Below are 18,495 nucleotides of genomic sequence, written 5' to 3'. Positions count from 1 at the left end.
TTAGAATGGAAGGTCAAGAGAAGTGAAGGGGAGTCTCAAAAAAAAAAAAAAAAAACACACTCCCCAGCTTTGGCTGTTTACATCGCCTTGGCACGTTTGTGACTGTATCCATGACAACTGGAGTAAAGATAGTCAGGATGTCTCGCGGAGGATGCAGCGTGGCTGATCACTGGATGGGTACCAGAGGATGGGCAGCGAGGGCAGGATTATCTCCAACCAAACCTGGAGGAGAAATCAACGGAGGACAAATCCAGCTTCTGGTTTTAGAGATTTCTTTATCTTCTCCCTCCTTCTAGGAAACTGAATTTGCAACCTTCACCCTTTAAAACTGTTGTGCAACAATATATTTGTCACTTAGATCAATATCACCAATCATCACCTGGTTATCAGAACATAACAGCCAAATTGTTTTCGGTTTCATATATTACTTATGAAACGTATTCAGTAACGACAAAATAAAGTTAAATTCAGCACTGATGTTCTTGAACAGCATATAAAATAATTCAGCTTTCCAGTTGAAATACCTTAACTAAATTAGTAACACACAACTAAACTACTAAGTAAAAATGAAATTAAACTACCATAAAATAAAACACTTTTTTGTTCCACCTCACTTCCTGAACTTTTGAACTGACTTCCTGCTTCCTCATTTCCTTGTGTTGTACTCATTATCCCACTGTTTGTTATTTATTCATTTTCAAGTTCCACAGTTACAGATTTTGCTCACTGTATTTTTTATTGGTTCTCATCTTTAAAAGTTTGTGTTTTAAACTCTGGAACTTTGCGTCAGTAAAAGTATTGAATTTCTTTACAGTGAAAAAATAAAAACAAACGTGGAGGAACCCTGCATGCATAATTCTTGTTTACATGTCGTTCCTTGTAAATATTCTGCTTCACTGAAGTTCGGCAGTGATTCACTTTGCGTTCCCTGCTGTGGGAGTGAGAGCCCTGTAAGTGCTGCGCTCACATTTTCACTCTGAACGCTGAATTCTCTGCTCAGGGAGGCGTTCTCCTTCGTCTCTGCATGCAAAACAAGAATTTCAACGGAACACAGGAGAGGGCTGTCTGCGTCTCAACATGAGCAACCTGGAGGTGGTGGTGGTGTGTTAAAGCGCTAGGCAAGGCCGCATGTCACACTTCTTTATGTTTCACCACTCAGATCAGAAGGAAAGACTCAAACAGAGCGACACAGATCGAGGGTTAAGGTTGGATTGTATGCCGTTTCTTTTCGATGAATGGAATTAGTTTTTTATTTACATTTTTGGCATCATAAATCACATATGGGGTTCCTCAAGGATGTGATCTCAGAATACTTGTATTCAATATCTAAATGTACCTAAAGCTCAGATAACAGTGTACTTTTTTTAAGGGAGTTTATCAAACTATTTGATCAGTTCTTATTTCTTATAATTTCTATAGTACTATCTATTTTCACATAATTAATACATTTTTAGGCAAATTTAATCTGTTTGTTTTCAATGCAATTCTTCATGAGTGTACATCTCTTTGTTATGCAAAGCATTTTGAATTATCTGTTGCATGAATGGTGCAACACAGGTAAATTCTTATTTAATCTTGCAACTTTCAATCTTTGTGGGTCTTTTTTTGTTGTTGCGTCTTTTCATTCCCAGAAGTTGATGTCTGTTTACGAAGAAGTAATCCAAAGCAACTTAAAAATATTGTCAGCTGGAGCAATGCAGCTGACCCTAGGACACAGGGTCAAAATTACAATTAATTGCAAAAAACATTGTTTTTAACCCTTGTGCGTGCGAAGACTGAGGCAAATCATACAAGTGATACGGGTGTGGGGTCGGTTGGACCCCATTTGTAAACACAGGGGCTAATGTTACTGATTAGAATCCACTATAACAAAAGTTTCTCAGGCGACGTGTTTCTACATGACGATGTTGAACTTACCTTTTTCCTTCAAATGAGACTTACCTTGTTTGCTAGCTCTCTGACAGACTTGACGCTTATTTTGACCATGTTAGCATTTAGGTATTGGTAATTGTTCCACTAGAATTACTAGCACTACCTTTTATTTAGTTTCAAAACAAGCTAAATAAAATATTAAAAAATTTGGCTTATAAAGCATAAGACATACTGACATAAGACAAATTTTGCGTTGTCTTATGTCATGAATTCATCTTTACAGTTAGCAAGGGATGATGCTAACTCTAGTTAGCATCTTTGCTAACAAAGGTTAGTTAGCAGCTTACTGTATTTCAGTAATTTATAATAATAATTGTAGAGAAGACAAAAACAGTGACACAAATCAAATAAAGAGATCAACAAGTAAAAGATAAATAGTTTATGTGAGTCTTTCACATAGCATTTACCTTAGTTCTATACACAGAATGATATACAGGAGGTCATCTCTTCAACTTTTTTTTGTACAGATTGACATAGTGACTTTTATTTTTTTTTCAGCATGCATTTTAGAATGACAACAAAAAGCTCCACAAATACACACTTAAAACTAGAACTTTCCTCACAGTAAAACGTACGAGATGTGAACTCGAGTCAAAAGCGTCAACGGTTTGAACGCACGATGGAGAAGCACACCATCAGACTACCATGACTTCTACCATTCAGAGCAATGTAGTCATCAACAGCAAGACACAAAAATACATGTTCTGGATTCAAAAAAATAAACACCCTTTTTTTTCTTGTTGTTCATTTGTTTTCAAGTCACAACATCATCCTAGAATTACACAAGAACGGTTCTCCTTTGACAGTTCAAAAGAGTAAAGCAGCGTGTGGTTACTACACAAGGAGGATTGTGTATACGGGGCGATAACTTTGAACAGCTAGCCTACAACCGCGCAGGTCGCTACCAAACAAACAGCCGGTTTTTGGGGGGCTTCGTTTTATTTTTGTTCCTGGCTTTCCCGTTTCCGTTCCTACTATAAACTGGCTGCTGAAATCACAGTGTGGGTCGGTGCTTTTTTTTTTTTCTTCTTCCTTCCTTCCCTTCCCGTTTTGCTTATTGCAAAGCAGATCTGATTGTGTGGGTACACAGGGTTGCTACAGTGCAGACGCGTACCGCTCTAGAAGTCCCGCTTCGGAACGCGGTGAAATTTCTGCTACACTTTTTGCTCTGTCCCCATAACAGAGTTGGGGTTGGGGGGGTTTATGGAGGTTGGGAAGAGGAGGAGCTTGGAAAGCTTGGAAGAATCAAGTCATGCAGCTGATTTCTTTTTTCTTCTTTTTTCCGTAGCGACCAGAAATAATGAGGAGTAATGTTAAGAGTCATTTTGGTTTGCAAAGAGAGAAAAAAAAATCTGCAGCAGTAAATGCACCAGGTAGGTATTGGTGGCTGGGGTTAGTGGGAGTGGGGGGCTTCTACAATGGTAGCTGCATCGCAGGGAGAGCGCTTGTGCTAACACTAACTGGAAGATTCAGCATCAGGTCCACTCACTGGTCTCCCCTGACCTAGTGTTTCTCTCCACCTAGTAGAGTTTTTGGGACCCATATAGACATACACACTCACGTTTGTGACTTAGCCTACTGAGGCCCCGGCTACGCTACGCCAGATATATAAGTATTTCTTTTTTATTTCCTCTTTAAATCTGTAAAATTCCAATAAGAAAAGCTGCTACGCCAATTCGGCACCAGTAGGGGGCAATATTGTCAACATTCACTAGATTTAAATTTCAAAGAAGATAATGAGCACGACTAAAGCAGTGATAGAGAAAATGTTTTCTATTATGATTGAAGCTTAATGAACATAGATGTGGAACATCTATATATTTATTTTAACACTTAAAATAAATAAGTGTTAAAATAACACTTATTTTAGGTGCTAATCATTTCACTGATACTACCTTTAAAGTTTTGACCATTTTTAACCAGATTTCTTTTTATAAAATTTTTTTTGGGATATGAAATGGTGCCATCCAATTTCATTGATTGTGTGTTCAGACAAGGGAATACAATTACAATTTCATTATTTGACTCATTATGTAGAAGAAAATGAGTTTACATCACTCCAATAAAAAAAATCTATCTACAAACTGTGCTGTATAACATTTTGTGTCTGATGTAGTGTCATAAACTCTCAAATTTTTCACATAGCAACTGATTTCAGGGAAGATTTACGAAATTTACGAACATACTAACCTGCAACAAAACTAATCAAACATATAATTGTTTAAGGATATAAACTATATAAAATATAGTTTAAATATCTGAAATGGAACTAGGAAGGGGCCAAAAAGCAATGCAAGGCAAAGGGGTGAATCAAGCCGCAGTGGGCAAACATTACCTAAATCCAGTGTGCATGTAAACACCCCAAACTTGATTTTAAAATCTCAAATTATTTCCAATCGAAAATTGGTTTGTGTGTTGAAGGGAAGTGTAAACAAAGACAGAATAGAGATATCGGTGTTAGCGTGGACGGGGCTCGATGTGTGTCACCAAATAAGAAGTAAGCATAGACAACTGTGATGTTGTATTTATTCAGTTTAGCACATTATGTCTCTCTACGCTGTATATACCTTAAGTAGAGTATCTGATACGATTAACACTCCATTTTCAAAAACACAAAGTGCCTCAACGGATACGTCTTAATACACTTATTGCGATGGAAAGGAGATACCACAGCTAGAAAAGGGATTGATGCCGAGTGTCACGACACTACGTAGCTACCAGAGCATCCACCTTGATACCCGACTCACCATCAAAAGACAGATGTGTGGACAGAGCCACTTGGCCCAGATGTGCTGCAGTTATTGTATTTACAGGAGCAATGTCTGTGTCATAAACTTTCTCCTTAAGGACCAGTTTTTTCTTTTTTTTTTTAAATCGCCCCTTTTGATTCCAAAACAGGAAAATAAAATAATAATAGCGTGAGAGGGCTTAACACATCAAAATCCTCCCAGAGTTTTTCTGTTGTTGTTGTTTCACCAATAAGTCTCTTCCTTGTTGGCAGAACAGTAAGCTGGGTTGCTGTCAGTCATTAGCGTCTGTGCAGGCTCCTCCGTGTTGTCCGGTAGCAGTGGCCTCGTGGTTCCCACCGGTGGGTTCAGAGGGGGGGTCTCCCACTGCAATAGGTCGCCATTACTGATGACAGTCTTATCCCACTGGCATTCAAACAGGAATGAATGGTTTCAGTGAAACACAGACACATCTTTTAAAAAAACATCACAAATCTCACAGAGGACCAGATCGGTCACACGCTCCAAATGCAACGTGAGTTTCTACGAACTGCGTGATGCATTTCAGTGACTTAAGTGGAGGGAAGGGAGATGAATAAACAGTTTGCAGTGAAGTCAAGAGAAAAAAGAATATTCTTTTTAACCAAGTTTTTTTTTTCCTTCTTCTTGCCAAGCTGTGAGTAAGATGCATCTTGCTGTGAGCCAGTTGCCAGGCAACCATGCGCCTGTGGTAAAGACGCACTATGAGGATGGGTTTCACATAGTGCAGGTTTTATCTGTCTGGTTTAAGAGTTGCTTCAAAGAAAAAAAAACAACTAACTTTTTAGTGAGTATTTCCTAAAGCAAACTGGTAACATCTAGGCATGGGCTGGTAACAGTTAGCGCTCTCAAGACGTAGAATATGATTTTGAATCAAAATGCTAAAAGTGTTCATATAATTTCCAGCTATTCTTTCAAATTTGCCTCTGAGTGTTACTGGAGTCAAAGTGCCAGTTGATGAATTTTCTCTACAGACCAAGAATCATATTGAAAACGCTTGACTGTCATCTAGCGGTCAGAACGGGAACAACGTCTTGTGACTTTTGTAGTATTAGAAATTCACAACGTTTCTGCAACAGCAGCATCGATAAAAGAAATAACATGGAACATTTATTCGATTACATTTAGGCCTGATGCATGTGCTGTGTAAGTTTTGGATTTTGTGCCACACAGTTGTAAAAAATAAAAAATAAAAAAATCAGAGTAAAGGGTTGAATTTTTACAAGGAGTTAGGTTCTGGCTATCAGATACTTTTACAAGTCAACTACTCTGTCGAATAATTATTAAATTTAAGGGATTAAAGGTATTCCCAACTTATGCTAAGCTAATTCATTGTAGAAGTTTGGTTTTCTTTTGTTATTCTCATCAAACTCATGGTGTTTTGGGTCCTTCTCTCTGAGTTTCCTCTCGTTATTATATAACTTTGTCAATGACGCCAAACACTGCGCGACCACATCAACTGTCCCCCTTGAAACACATGGCTGACGTCGTCAGTAATGTATTTTCACATTACTGTCTTTAAAACTAAAGACAGTTATGAAACAGATGTTTCTTAACTTTATGTTGCCAATTGAAATCTAAAGTAAGAGGATATTGTTGGTAAATTTTTAACAATCCCGACCCTAAAATCCAATATGGTTGCTGTTTCTTTTAGCGTTAGCAATAGCTCCAGCAATAAATTGCTTATTATTCACTTTAGCTTTGAGTTTGTGTTAGTAATTGTTGCATCTATGTTGGTGGCTCTTATTTTGAAGTAGGAAAGGAAGTAGTTGTTGAGTTGACAGAGCTAACAGGCTTGAAGAAGCTTTGAATCTCTTACCAACCTATGCCTAGAAACATTTGAACCTGAGTTTGCTTGTTTTGTTAATATATGCTTGCGATCTTAACAGTTTAATAATAATGCACTGAAGAAAAATGCTACATGTGAGTTTCTGAAGCCTTGTGCTTGTCTCTATATTAAAGCACCAGCATATTCCGATCATCATTTTAGTAAAGAGACACAAGATGACAAACCGAATACGTGTTCTGCACTGAAAGCTGACGCCAGTGGTCCCGTCAGATGGTTACCTTTCTGCCATGGTGGTTCCGTCTCCCAAAGCCATTAAGATAGAACGCTGCTCTCTGCTTGTGTGAAACCAGTAAAGACCACCTCTTTGCAGTTATCTGCCAGTAAACAACCAGAAACACAGCAAGTTTGGTGGCACTCAGTGGAACCAAAAAGAAAACACAATCCCCACAAAAAAAAGACACATCTTTATGTATGTATGCATATAAATCCTCAAGCTTTTCTCCTCCTTCGAACTGTTTGCCAAAGCAGATCCTTGTACAAACATGAGCAGACCCTGCTGTCGGTGCTCGTGTGAGATGAAACTTACACTCTCGCACCGATTCGTTCTGCTTCAAACCCAAAAATAACACCAAACCATAAAGCAAAGTTACAGCCACGTGTGGTTGAAATGTTGTGAAATCTCTTTTTCGTTTTGTCCTTGGAAGCACGTCTCGGTTGATGATATCTAAATATGACAACATCTAATATCCCTGATTAGTAAATATGGATCATATGGTGGATGGCGGCTACTTCAGTCAGAGTTCCTTTATTGCAAGTCTCAAATGACACCGTCGAACTAAAGGGAACTCCAAGTGACAAAGCAGAATAATCGTGTTACTTAAGGATGTTAGCGCACGCTCCTTCCTGCCAGGCTGGCACCGTTAAGTCTCAGCTGCGATGTAGGCAATATGTGAGTTCAGACACGATGCCGGGGAAGGGAGGGAGGGCGTTCTTTTTAGGCTGGTCGCCTCACAGGATGGATGGGATAGGGGAGCGGGAGCGGCGCAGCGGGCAGGGGGATCCGTAGGGCGAGGTCACGGGAGACAACCGCAGGGTGTTACCGGCCAGGCCAGCAATGTTGTTTAAGCTCCGGGATTTCTCATAGCCTTCAGATGAGAGCGGGGCGACAAAACGGTGGTGGTGGTGGTGGAGGTGGCGGCGGCGGTGGTGGAGGTGGTGCAGGACATGAACACACACAGGCAGGCAGGCAGGCAGGCACGAAGGCAGGCAACGATCCGAATCCGAGCCGGCCGATTGAACCGAGACAAGACAGGAGACAGGAGTGAGACAGAGCAACAGCAGCAGTCTGCATGTTGAGAGCATGCACAGAGCAACTCCTGACAGAGCTCCGGTGTTCACAGCAACAGCTGCTGGGGAGCAACAAATAACCAAAGCAATGGAAGAGGATCTGTCTTTTGGCTAGATAGACAGCTACCTCAGAAATGACAGATAGCTAGCAAGAAAGCTGCTGTTTATCTATCTGATAGCTATCTAACTAGTTAGCTAGATAGCTAGCTAGTCTAGTTGGCTAGACTAAATAGTTAGTCTACCTAACTATCTAGTTAGCTTTCTAGATAATTAACCAGAAAGCTAACTTTCTAGATAGTTAGAAAGCTATCTAACTTTGTAACTATCTAGTTATCTAGCATCTCCTGACAGAGCTCCGGTCAACTAGTAGTTATCTAGTTAGATAACTATGTTTGACCTATTGTTCTGCCCTAGTAAGTTATGCTGAATGAGCCTAAATTGGTAGGCCAACTACTTTTAGGAAGGTTCACAACTTTTCCATGGTTACAGATTCATTTTACATTTGCAGATCTATAGATTATCATCTGTTCTTTAGCTTCTTTAGATTGTAGGATGTTGAGTTGCTTGTTGGGATGTTTTAGCCTACTTCATGTTGCTAAAAAGGTTCTCTTTAATTTATTTATCAACATAACATACTTACAGATTGGCTTGAGATCTGACTTCATCTGCATCACATCTGAATTTGCCTTAACTTCCTATTATGTTAGGATCAATTGATCACATTTATTGAAATGTGTTCAATAAAATAAAGCTCCATATTTATTTATTTGGCAAATCTGTACTAGCAAGTTTGTTAAAAATATTCTTCTTTTTTAGTTCATGTAACCTCCACAGCAGCTGTGTTTGAGAAATTATTGGGCAATAAAAAAAAATCAGTTTACAGAGTCAATGAAAAAGGAAATAAATCACAGATGCAGTTTTTCTTAAACTGAAGCAGAAGCAGTCATTATTATGAGTTTTTTTTAGCATAAAAAAACAGATTGAACTCTACATTATGTTATAAGTTTTCATACCCTTTAAAGTTTTTCACAACATGTCATTTTACCAGCATTCTTTGAATGTATTTTAATGCAATTTTGTGTGATAAGCAAATAAATATGAAGTGGAAAGAAAATTATATAAGGTTTTCTATTTCTTTTCTTTTTTTTTTTTTTGTATAATTAAAAAAATCACAAAATGTATCCAGCCGTTTTGCCCTGCTGAAATGTTACTATGGGGGATTAAAGAATATCTCAAATATACAATAAAATAATATTTGGTAACACTCCAGGAATGTCTTTGATGAGGGAACAGCATTATAACATAATGGAAAGCTCAAAAAAATCGACTTTACATATAATATTGTTCCTTTATATATATATATATAAAAAAATCTCTGTGAAATACAATGAAGTGAAAAAGTTAAAGGAGTATGAATACCTTTGAAAGGCACTGCAAATCGAACTCATTGCATGTTTATTAAATGCTCACAAGAACATCTTCACATACAGACATTTTAAGTCAGGCACAAACCGTGATAATAATATTAATAATAATAACAATATCGGGAGGGTTTTTATTAATTATCAAAGTATATGCATGAATGGAAGTGGCACATACTGATGATAATGATTTCCCATCTGTATGGATTCACACTTTAAAAAAACAGTTTAAACTTGAAATCTGCATTCAGTGCAACGTAAACAAGCAGGTGAAAGCAGCTGGGTCGTTAATGCAGCGGACCAATCGGCTGGCACCTGGTTCTCAGGAGGAGCAGCTAAGGGAAACGTCGCATCAGCAGCTGCGTTTCCCTTACAAACGTGCGCAAAAACGTTAATGTTTGGCTAGTGTCAAAAAACCTCGTTTTGCAATGGCAGTGTTTAAATTAAATAAGAAATCCAATTAAAATTAACCTGAGCACATGTTGCCAAAATGACGGAAATCTTCTCAGTTATATCCATATAAACAAAATACATGTACCAAATGTTTAGATCAACATTTTTCGCTCACTGTCTGACATGAAAGTTAATTAACAGCTTATTTTTAGCTACTAAATTCAAAATCGGAGAAATTTTGTTTTCGTTCCTCATTTTCAAGAGTTTACATAAACATTTTTCCCCCAACGTTTCAGGCGTCCTTCCTCAAACTTTTCACAGCAGTTTGCCATAATTTTGGTTTACAACTAAATAACAATAAAACTGGTGGAAGTGAATCTCTCCTGCACACCTTTTCAACTTTGTCCACAAATTCTCAGTGGGACTAAGACCAAAACAGAAGAAAGCGGCTTCTGTTATGATGGTGCTTACGACCAAATACGTCTATTTCTGTTTCATAAGACGACCGGACTGGTGTTAAAATTTGAGCGGTTTTCTCTCTGAGTGGATTTTCAAATTGCAATTTGACTTTTTATGCCCAGTCATTACTAGAGAGAAAATGTCTTCATGTTATTGCTACGTTCAGGTTAAACTTTGAGCACTGTTTGATATTTACTTGCCTTTTTTTCTTCAGCACTGTTAATGTGTGACAAATGGCTATCATGTCCCTATTTGGAGTCAAAATTTGAATACTGCTCAGAAAAAAATATAAATGTGTCTTTGAACATGTATTTCTATTGCTTACAACATCAGATTTGCTTATAAGATCTATCAGTATCTTTAAAAAAAATAACATTTTAAAAATAGCCAATAGGTCATAGATTTTCATTATCCGATGCAATGTAGCACAAAAATATAAATAACTGAATCAAACAAGTCTACTGGCATGCTGACTGCAGGTGTATCATCGCCTTGGAGACAGATGATACTTGGCAATTTATCTCGCTGCTGTAAATAGGCGGTGAGTGTGGCAGAGGCCCAAAAAGGAAAATTTGTCCAAATTTATTCAAATGTTTCCAAGCAACGAGGAAACATGAATAAATTTTGCGCGTGCAGAAAGCAGCAGCGGCTCTGAGTCAGCTGCGCAGCAGAAGCGTCGGATCCTCAGAACTGTCAAAAATACCGTGATGTTTTTGGCGCTGCTTACAGCAGAGAGGAACAAGTTACGTTACCTGAGCTGACTAGTGTTGAACAAAGAGCCTTCCCCCCTCCAGGGATGTCGGCGTACCTGTCGCTAAGGACACGGATCAGCTGATGAGAACTCTGACTGAGCTCTGTCTTTTTAAGGCTCTTTTCTGTATTTCTTTCCTCTCTATATTTAATGCCCCTGTTTAAATACACACCACAAAAAAAAAAAAAAAAACATCCAGCAAAGTCAAGCAACAAGAAGGAATGCTCTGATTTGGAATTATTTTGGTACAAACACAGACTGTAAATAGGTCTGTAGATGCCTTGATCATCTTAGAACAAGCCATTTAATGTATGTTAAGGACTTTATTAGTGAAGCCTGGAAATGTTTTGCATGAATAGTAACGCACAGCTATAAATATGGGTCTCATTGTCGGTGAGCATGAGGCTAATATGTTTGACAATTGCACAATGCAAATAGTTAGCCATCTAGCTAAATGTGATACCTAGAACATCTTTAGGATGGGAGAGGTCAGCGAAACGAAAATGTTAGATTGTGAAGGATTGGATCATAATCATGAGTTACTAGTTGTGTTTCCATTTACTATAAAATTGTGCAAATTGAAACTAATTTGCTGAAAGAAAAGACGGCAGTTTCAAAAATAAGCTCCGGTTTTTCGAGGAAAGTGTTTTTGCGCTACATTAAAATGGATGTATTTCTCAAAACTGCCGTGGTAGAACGTTTTTTGTTCTCATCACACGAGTCACGTGATCAACAGTTGGGTGTTACTACTGGCAAAAACAACAAAGAGAAGACAGCAGGAAGTAGGATGATAATGGTTTGGATTCGATTTTTTTCAGTCAGCAGCTGATGAGCGCTGGCGCCATGGCTGAATTATGAATATACCTAATGTTGTTTACATCCATCACTGCCATGGTTTTTAATGACTTACTGTGTGTACAAGTTTATTCATCATTTTTTTATTTGTTTTTTTCTTTTTAATGGAAACACTGCGGCTGCAAAATAGTTTTTCAACATTAGCAGAACACAGACAAGGATTTGCACATGTTTGTAATGGAAACACAGCTAAAGGGACTAAACACACAGGAGGAGATGGCCATAAGCCAATGTGTTCAATCAGGCAGGCAGGGTCAGTCATCAAATCACTTTCATACCCAATCTGTTCTGAATTTGTACCAAATTACATCCAAATCAGAATATTTCCCACACCGTGGGTTCTCAACTTGGAGCTTAACTCGTTGAAAGTAATAAAAACATGTTTGTTTTCAAAGTATGTTTGTTTTGATTCAAATAAATAAGAAAGCACTTACACGTGCAGTTACCTGGTTTTCTCATCCCTCCGTCAGCGGGGCACGTGTAGTCGCTGGCAGCGAGGAGGAAGCACGTGCCCCCGCTTCGCCGGTCGTGTTCCCGGGTGCTGGACCGTCGCATGGGGACCATCTCCTCCGGAGACATGCTCAGGTCGCTGCCAGCGCTGCAGTCTGCCGACAGAACTGTGGGAGGAGAAACAGACATATGGATTTTCTCCAGTCGTTGTTCTTATTCGTTACAGTAAATGTAAAACGTTTCCGGAAAGCACTGTAAAGAAAGTCTTTGGTCCTGGTTTTGTTGCCGCTACCATCGAGCATTTCTTCTCTGAAGAATTGGTTTAATTAATCTACGCTGAAGGGTTTCAAGCATCTCGATTATTTTTTGACAAGGTTTAAAAATGCAGATGTGTTTATTCTTCAGTCGTCAATTATTTGGGACTTTCCAGCGAGCACCATTGTTGTCCAGTTTGTCTCTTATTGTTGAGTCATGAAGATTGATTTAACTGAGGCAAGAGGGGCATGAAGGGCTTTAGATTTCATCTCTGGCTCTATCACTGGTTTCCTAGAGTCCTAAAGCCTTTGAAATGGCTTCAAAGCTCTTTCCAGTCCAATAGATTTCACTAGCTGCGTTTCCATCGACCATATAATTGCTCCATTTAACGTTTCAAAAATAAATTTGCTTAATGGACACACTGCAATAAAAAAACAAACAAAAAGACAGTCAGAAATGAGCAGAAGGGCACAAAGGTGATACTACTTTTTTTTTTTTTTTGCCAAAAGAGACTCAAAACATGACAGAACAAAGAAACACCATAAAAACCTTGTAACCTGAATACAACCACTTGATTACATTTCATTCTCCATCACTGTATGGGTGAAAGTGTGGCAAGGGGGCCATTTGTGGCCCTTGAAATCTTTTTTTTTCAGCCCCTGACTAAAAGTCAAGAATAGTAAAACAATTGATGGCCCCAAAAATGTGGAAATTGTTAGTTTTTCTTTTAATAATGCAACAGTTCAAAGCCCTTTTTATGTTTTGGAACATTAATTATACACAGTTTTCATTAAAAAATTGTTTATTGTTTGGCAGATATTGACCAAAATGCATACCTTTAAAAGTAAAGTTAAAACCAGATGCATACACAGAAAAGTAATTGTTCTCCTGTTTTAAAAAAAATTACTTACTTAAAACACACTCTTACAAGTAACTGTGTTTCACCTATCATTATGTTCATGTGACAGAGGTCAAGTTAATATTATTTTCTATAAAATTTCTATTTTATTGAACAAAAACATTTTTATCCTGGCTATTGGTAAGTTATCCTTACTCTAAAAAAAGTGGCGTTTCTCCTTTGTTTTACCCGTTTTGCTCACTTTAACAGACATACTATCCAAATTCGCTTAAAAAATCCCAACACGATAAAGCCAGTTTAAATGTTTTTGATGGAAACATAAATTATGCATCAATTTAAACAATCCTAATTCAGAAAACAACTTGGTAACTTCAACATCCTACAAGTAGCAGAAATCAAATGTTTGGTTCTGAGATGTAATGGACTGCAAAAAGCCCAGAGGACACACACTTACCCTTGGGGATCTCCTCAGTGGAATTTAAATAAACCTAGTACACAAAGATCAGCACTAATTTCCATCACTATCAGATGTGTCAGAGTAAATTACCGACATGAACCTGGAGGCAAAAAAAAAGCAGCAACCCACAGTCTAAACAGCAAAGGAACAGTCCCTAGTGGAGGAAAAGTGTTTCCCCTGAATCCTGATCAGCCTGAGCTATAGTTCTTTTTTTACCATCTTTTGCAATGCCTTCTTTGTCACCATAGCAACAGCTGTTGAAAAAAAAAAACGCAGTGAAAATAATTTGATGGCTTGTTTGGATCAAAAGGCAAAGAAGTATATGCAGTTTGTTCCTAAAGTATTTATACACCCTTGACTTTTCCACATTTCATCCCTTTACAGCCACAGATTTTCATGTGTTTTATTGGCGCTTAATTATTCAGTGGAGAAAAAGTGTACATATTCAAATCCTTTCACAAATAAAAACATAATAAATGTGTTGTGGATTGATAATTAAGCCGTTTTACTTTGACGTTCCGAAATAACATCCAGTGCAGCCAGTTGTATTTGTAAGACCTTCATATAGTAAACATCTGAGCTCACCTGTATTTAACTTAATGTCAGTGAACGCCTCACAGGTTCATCAGTGGGCAAACAGCACCATGATGACCAAGGAAAGCAGCAGACGGGACACGGTGTTTAAAATTAGACTATAAATTAGGGTAAGGTTATATAAAAAAAACCATCCAAAGTTAAAAAACCCCAAGAAGCGTATAATCCATCATCCTGAAATGAAAAGAACATGTAATAAGTGCAAACCTACCAAGACGGGACAACAATTATCACACACTCCCATGGTAACTGTAAAAGCTGCATCCATTGTTGAAAGATAGCCATGCTCTTCACCTCAAGTCGTACAGAAAGAGATATGTCATTGTAAACACAATTTAAAACCATTCATTCAATTCACTTCGCAATGCAAGGGCTGCTTTGTAGCATGAGTCCAATAAAATATGTTGACGTCTGAGTTGAATCGGGAGAAGATGTGGAAAAGGTCAATGCGGTGTAAGAAACAGAAAGAACCTGCTAAATGTTTACAGATTTCTAACTGAGGAAGGCATTCGGTTAAATTCAGGAATGATTTTGCCTCTGAGGAAAAGTAGTTGGTTCTCAGTTTTGAGTTTGTCAGCTCAATCCTAGCCTCCTCTGACAAGTGCCCTTGGGCAAGAGATCAAACTAAGGAGAGTCACTGATCTGCATGTTTGCGTTCGCAGAGATGGTGTTGTAGTGTGAACCAGATTGAGATGTTAAGGGAACTAAAATGGCTATAGATAGTCATTTTGAACAATATTTTATTGAGGTCTTACCTGAACGGTTGCGTTCTAGTAATCTACCCCCTTTGACGTGGCACAAGTCACCTTGAGTGCTGTTGCAGGTCAAGTTGAGGTCCCCTTTACAGTACGTCGGAGAACTTCCCTGCACTGCCTGAGGGATGTGTTTCTTCCTTTTCTTGGGCAGCTTCTGCTTAGCCATGGCCAAAGAGTAGTACATTCCAAAGTTATTGACGATAACGGGCACAGGCATGGCTATCGTCAGCACACCGGCTAAAGCGCACAACGCTCCCACCACCATGCCTGACCAGGTCTCTGGATACATATCTCCATAGCCCAAAGTAGTCATGGTCACCACAGCCCACCAGAAGCCAATGGGAATGTTCTTGAACTTGGTGTGGTCGGTGGCCGTGGGGTCGTTGGGCTTGGCACCGATTCTTTCAGCGTAATATATCATGGTGGCAAAAATCAAAACTCCCAACGCCAGGAAGATGATTAGCAGCAGAAATTCATTGGTGCTGGCCCGCAATGTATGGCCCAGCACCCTAAGCCCTACAAAATGACGCGTTAGCTTGAAGATGCGCAGAATCCGGACGAAACGCACCACCCTGAGAAAACCCAAGACGTCCTTGGCGGCCTTCGAAGAGAGGCCGCTCAGCCCTACCTCCAGGTAGAAGGGCAAAATGGCCACAAAGTCGATGATGTTGAGGACGCTCTTGACAAACTCCAACTTGACTGGGCAGAAGGTGACGCGCACAAGGAACTCGATGGTGAACCAGAACACGCAAACTCCCTCCACGTACGTGAGCGCTGGATCGGTTTCAATCTCATACTGCGGCGCCGGGTCCGGCTCGCTGCTGTTCCGCGCGTCGGTCTTGTTGATGATTTTGTTAAAAGCCTCATGGGTCTCCAAGCAGAAGGTGGTGATGGAGACCAGGATGAAGAACAAAGATGCGAAGGCAATGAACTAAAAGAGAAAAAAGCAAAAGAGAAGAAACACATCAATCAAGCTTAAGGTTATTTCAACGTGACATGGAGTGATTAATAACAAGCTGTATACTAAGAGATTTATACATGATTTTGTGTTATAAGTACTACTCAGTTTTAACCGAAGACTAGGGTTCTGTAGCTATGAACTTAAGCACTGCTTTGTCATCTTTGTGCACAATTTAAATTTGAATGTAGATATCAGAATGTGTCAATTGCTGCTGGTACGAAAGACAATCGGGAAGCGTAAAAAAGCAACACAAAAGACAGAACCGGTGGAAACAGAAGCAACAAACAACAAAGGGTAAATAAAAGAAGTTGTTTCTGTGGTTATAAATGCTTTATTACAAACCACTACCAAACAAACTGGTAGAAAGCAGTTATACAAGCTGGTTTAAAGGTCTTACAGTTTAGACTATGTACTGCCATAAATTGGCAATATGTACAGTGCAGTGGCCTGATAACCACATAAATACATAAAGAATGCATGTATTCCTTTAAACACCTATGTTTAAAGTAATAAACATTGCTGTTTAAAACCTCCACACTGTCGGTACCACATAAAGAAGAGAACCCGACTCATCTGAAAAGTTTTAAAAAAAGAGTAATCAAAGTTTAACATCAAGCAGATTCTTTTCTTCACAGTAACCTGACTGTCTGTCGCAGAATCGCAGCTGTACTCCAAGAATCTCAGGCAGACATTGCAAACGTTTACAGGCGTTCTCCAAGAGCCAGAATAGCAGACTTCCACGCACAGCCCAGCGTGCTCCTTCTACACTTTCCTCCCACAGCCCATCCATAGTTGTGCTCTGCTGCCTACTGAGCGCCCAAGAAGAAGTCGTTTCACACTCTTACTCTCATGCTTGGTTTTTTGGATTGTATGACTCACGCACTCTCAAAATATCATTGCCACTATTTGGGTCACCTTTATCTTGAACTGTGTGCATGCGTTCCTGAACATACTGTTTGTATCTTCACAATTATACATGCATCTTTTCAGGTGTGTATTCTGTGCTCTGCAGTTTAAGTTTCCCCATACATTTCAGCTGATTCTACAAATAAGGAGTTTTGACATTCTGATCCAGGTAGACTAATGGTCATAAAAATTATTGCTATATAAATGATAATGTTGTTGATTAGAGACAATTTTCAACTAATATATTGATAATATAGCATAGAAATGCAAGGTCGCCCTCTCAAAGACCAGTAAACTTTAATTCTGTAAAGAGCACCAACGACTGGAACTGAAAATAAATAAATAAATAAAACCACCACCAAAAATAATAAATTATCGAGGTAATTTTAATTCATAATTGATTATTGCCGCAGGATTAAACAGGACTTGACAATTTTATGTTCATCTTTTGTAGAGAAGAAAGAGCAAAGATTTCAGTCTGGTAGAGACATTCCCCAAAAACCCTGCTGCTGTAATTTGTAGCAACTATGGCTCTACAAATGCCTGAAGAAGGGGGAATACAAATCTGTTCCATACTTTTTTACTTCACTGGTCTTGGGCAAAAGATAAAAAAAAAAAGAAAGAAAAAATCTAATATTTTTAGTCATAACATGAAAAAATGTGGCGTAGCTTAAGGAATGCTTTTACATGTCGAAAAAATTTCTATTTCTTCAAACCTTTTGTCATGAAAAGTCAAACTTTTTGTCCATCCATGAAACCAAGCAGACCTGGTTCATGTTCAGGAGATAGGTCAGTAATTTTGAAAAGTTGAAACGTACCCCTTCGCTGTGTGGACGCTGCTGACTAATGGTAACTGCTGAGCTGCGATTTTGTAGCATTTGCTTTGGCAACCCAAAGGACGGGTGAGTCCAGCCTCACCGACATATGGACAGTTTTTGTTTTGTTTAAAAATCTTTTTATGAAAGACATTAAAACACACGAGCACTATCCAGGAGACGCTGCTTCTCGACATTCTGATTTCCAGCACACACACACGCACACACACACACATACGCACGCACACACACATCGCATGCTAAATAAGTCCTCCACTTCTACAAATTGCCCTTTGAAGGCAGAGCTGGGCAGCTGTTGCACAGACGGTCCATCTCCAACTGCAGATCTAATTTAGCCCTGAGGACGAGCCCCATTTTCAGGCCATCTTTTTTCATCACATTTCGGGCTCGGGGAGGTTTGTCACTCAGTGCGTCCGCTAACAGCCCAGACGTCTGTTTCACAGCCACAACTGGTGACCTTCATGCGTGCCCCGAGAAATCACAAAGGTTTGTCATCATAAAAACTCCCTATTGATTGAACTGAAAGCCACAAAGATAGATTGATATATTGATTGATGACTTTAATAAACCGCAGAGGGAAGTTCTGTGACTAGAGCTACCTCAGGATGAGACGGTATTGTGCTGCAGGAATGAAAAATGAGGAAAACAACTCTGGGCGAGGCTGAAGGGAGAGGATAAACTCATTTTTGTCAGGTCAGTTGATGAAAACT

General features: G+C 39.0%; 1 protein-coding gene across 8 annotated transcripts in view; it reads right to left on the bottom strand.

Annotated features, from left to right (window-relative positions):
* Window positions 1–2,418: 2,418 nt before the first annotated feature.
* The window catches only part of kcnc2 (potassium voltage-gated channel, Shaw-related subfamily, member 2), a 66,689-nt gene continuing 50,612 nt past the window's right edge, over window positions 2,419–18,495 (bottom strand). The window contains exons 2-5 of one of the 8 annotated variants that reach the window (XR_001659385.1): window positions 15,083–16,013; window positions 12,147–12,329; window positions 6,012–7,631; window positions 2,419–5,937 (exon numbers count right to left, since the gene is read on the bottom strand). Coding sequence is in view for 7 of the 8 variants with exons in the window: in XM_016663349.1 (XP_016518835.1) it covers window positions 7,495–7,631; window positions 12,147–12,329; window positions 15,083–16,013 (1,251 nt within the window). In the remaining variant the exon portion in view is untranslated. Of the gene's footprint in view, window positions 7,632–10,858; window positions 10,921–12,146; window positions 12,330–15,082; window positions 16,014–18,495 lie in introns of all 8 variants that reach the window. The other 7 variants (XM_016663360.1, XM_016663364.1, XM_007577306.2 and 4 more) reach the window with 7 other exon arrangements.

The sequence above is a fragment of the Poecilia formosa genome, unplaced genomic scaffold, assembly GCF_000485575.1.
Source record: "Poecilia formosa unplaced genomic scaffold, Poecilia_formosa-5.1.2 Scaffold9, whole genome shotgun sequence".
Taxonomy (NCBI): Eukaryota; Metazoa; Chordata; class Actinopteri; order Cyprinodontiformes; family Poeciliidae; genus Poecilia; species Poecilia formosa.
The sequence above is the reverse complement of the archived record's forward strand: the minus strand, read 5'-3'. Positions and strand labels throughout refer to the sequence as shown.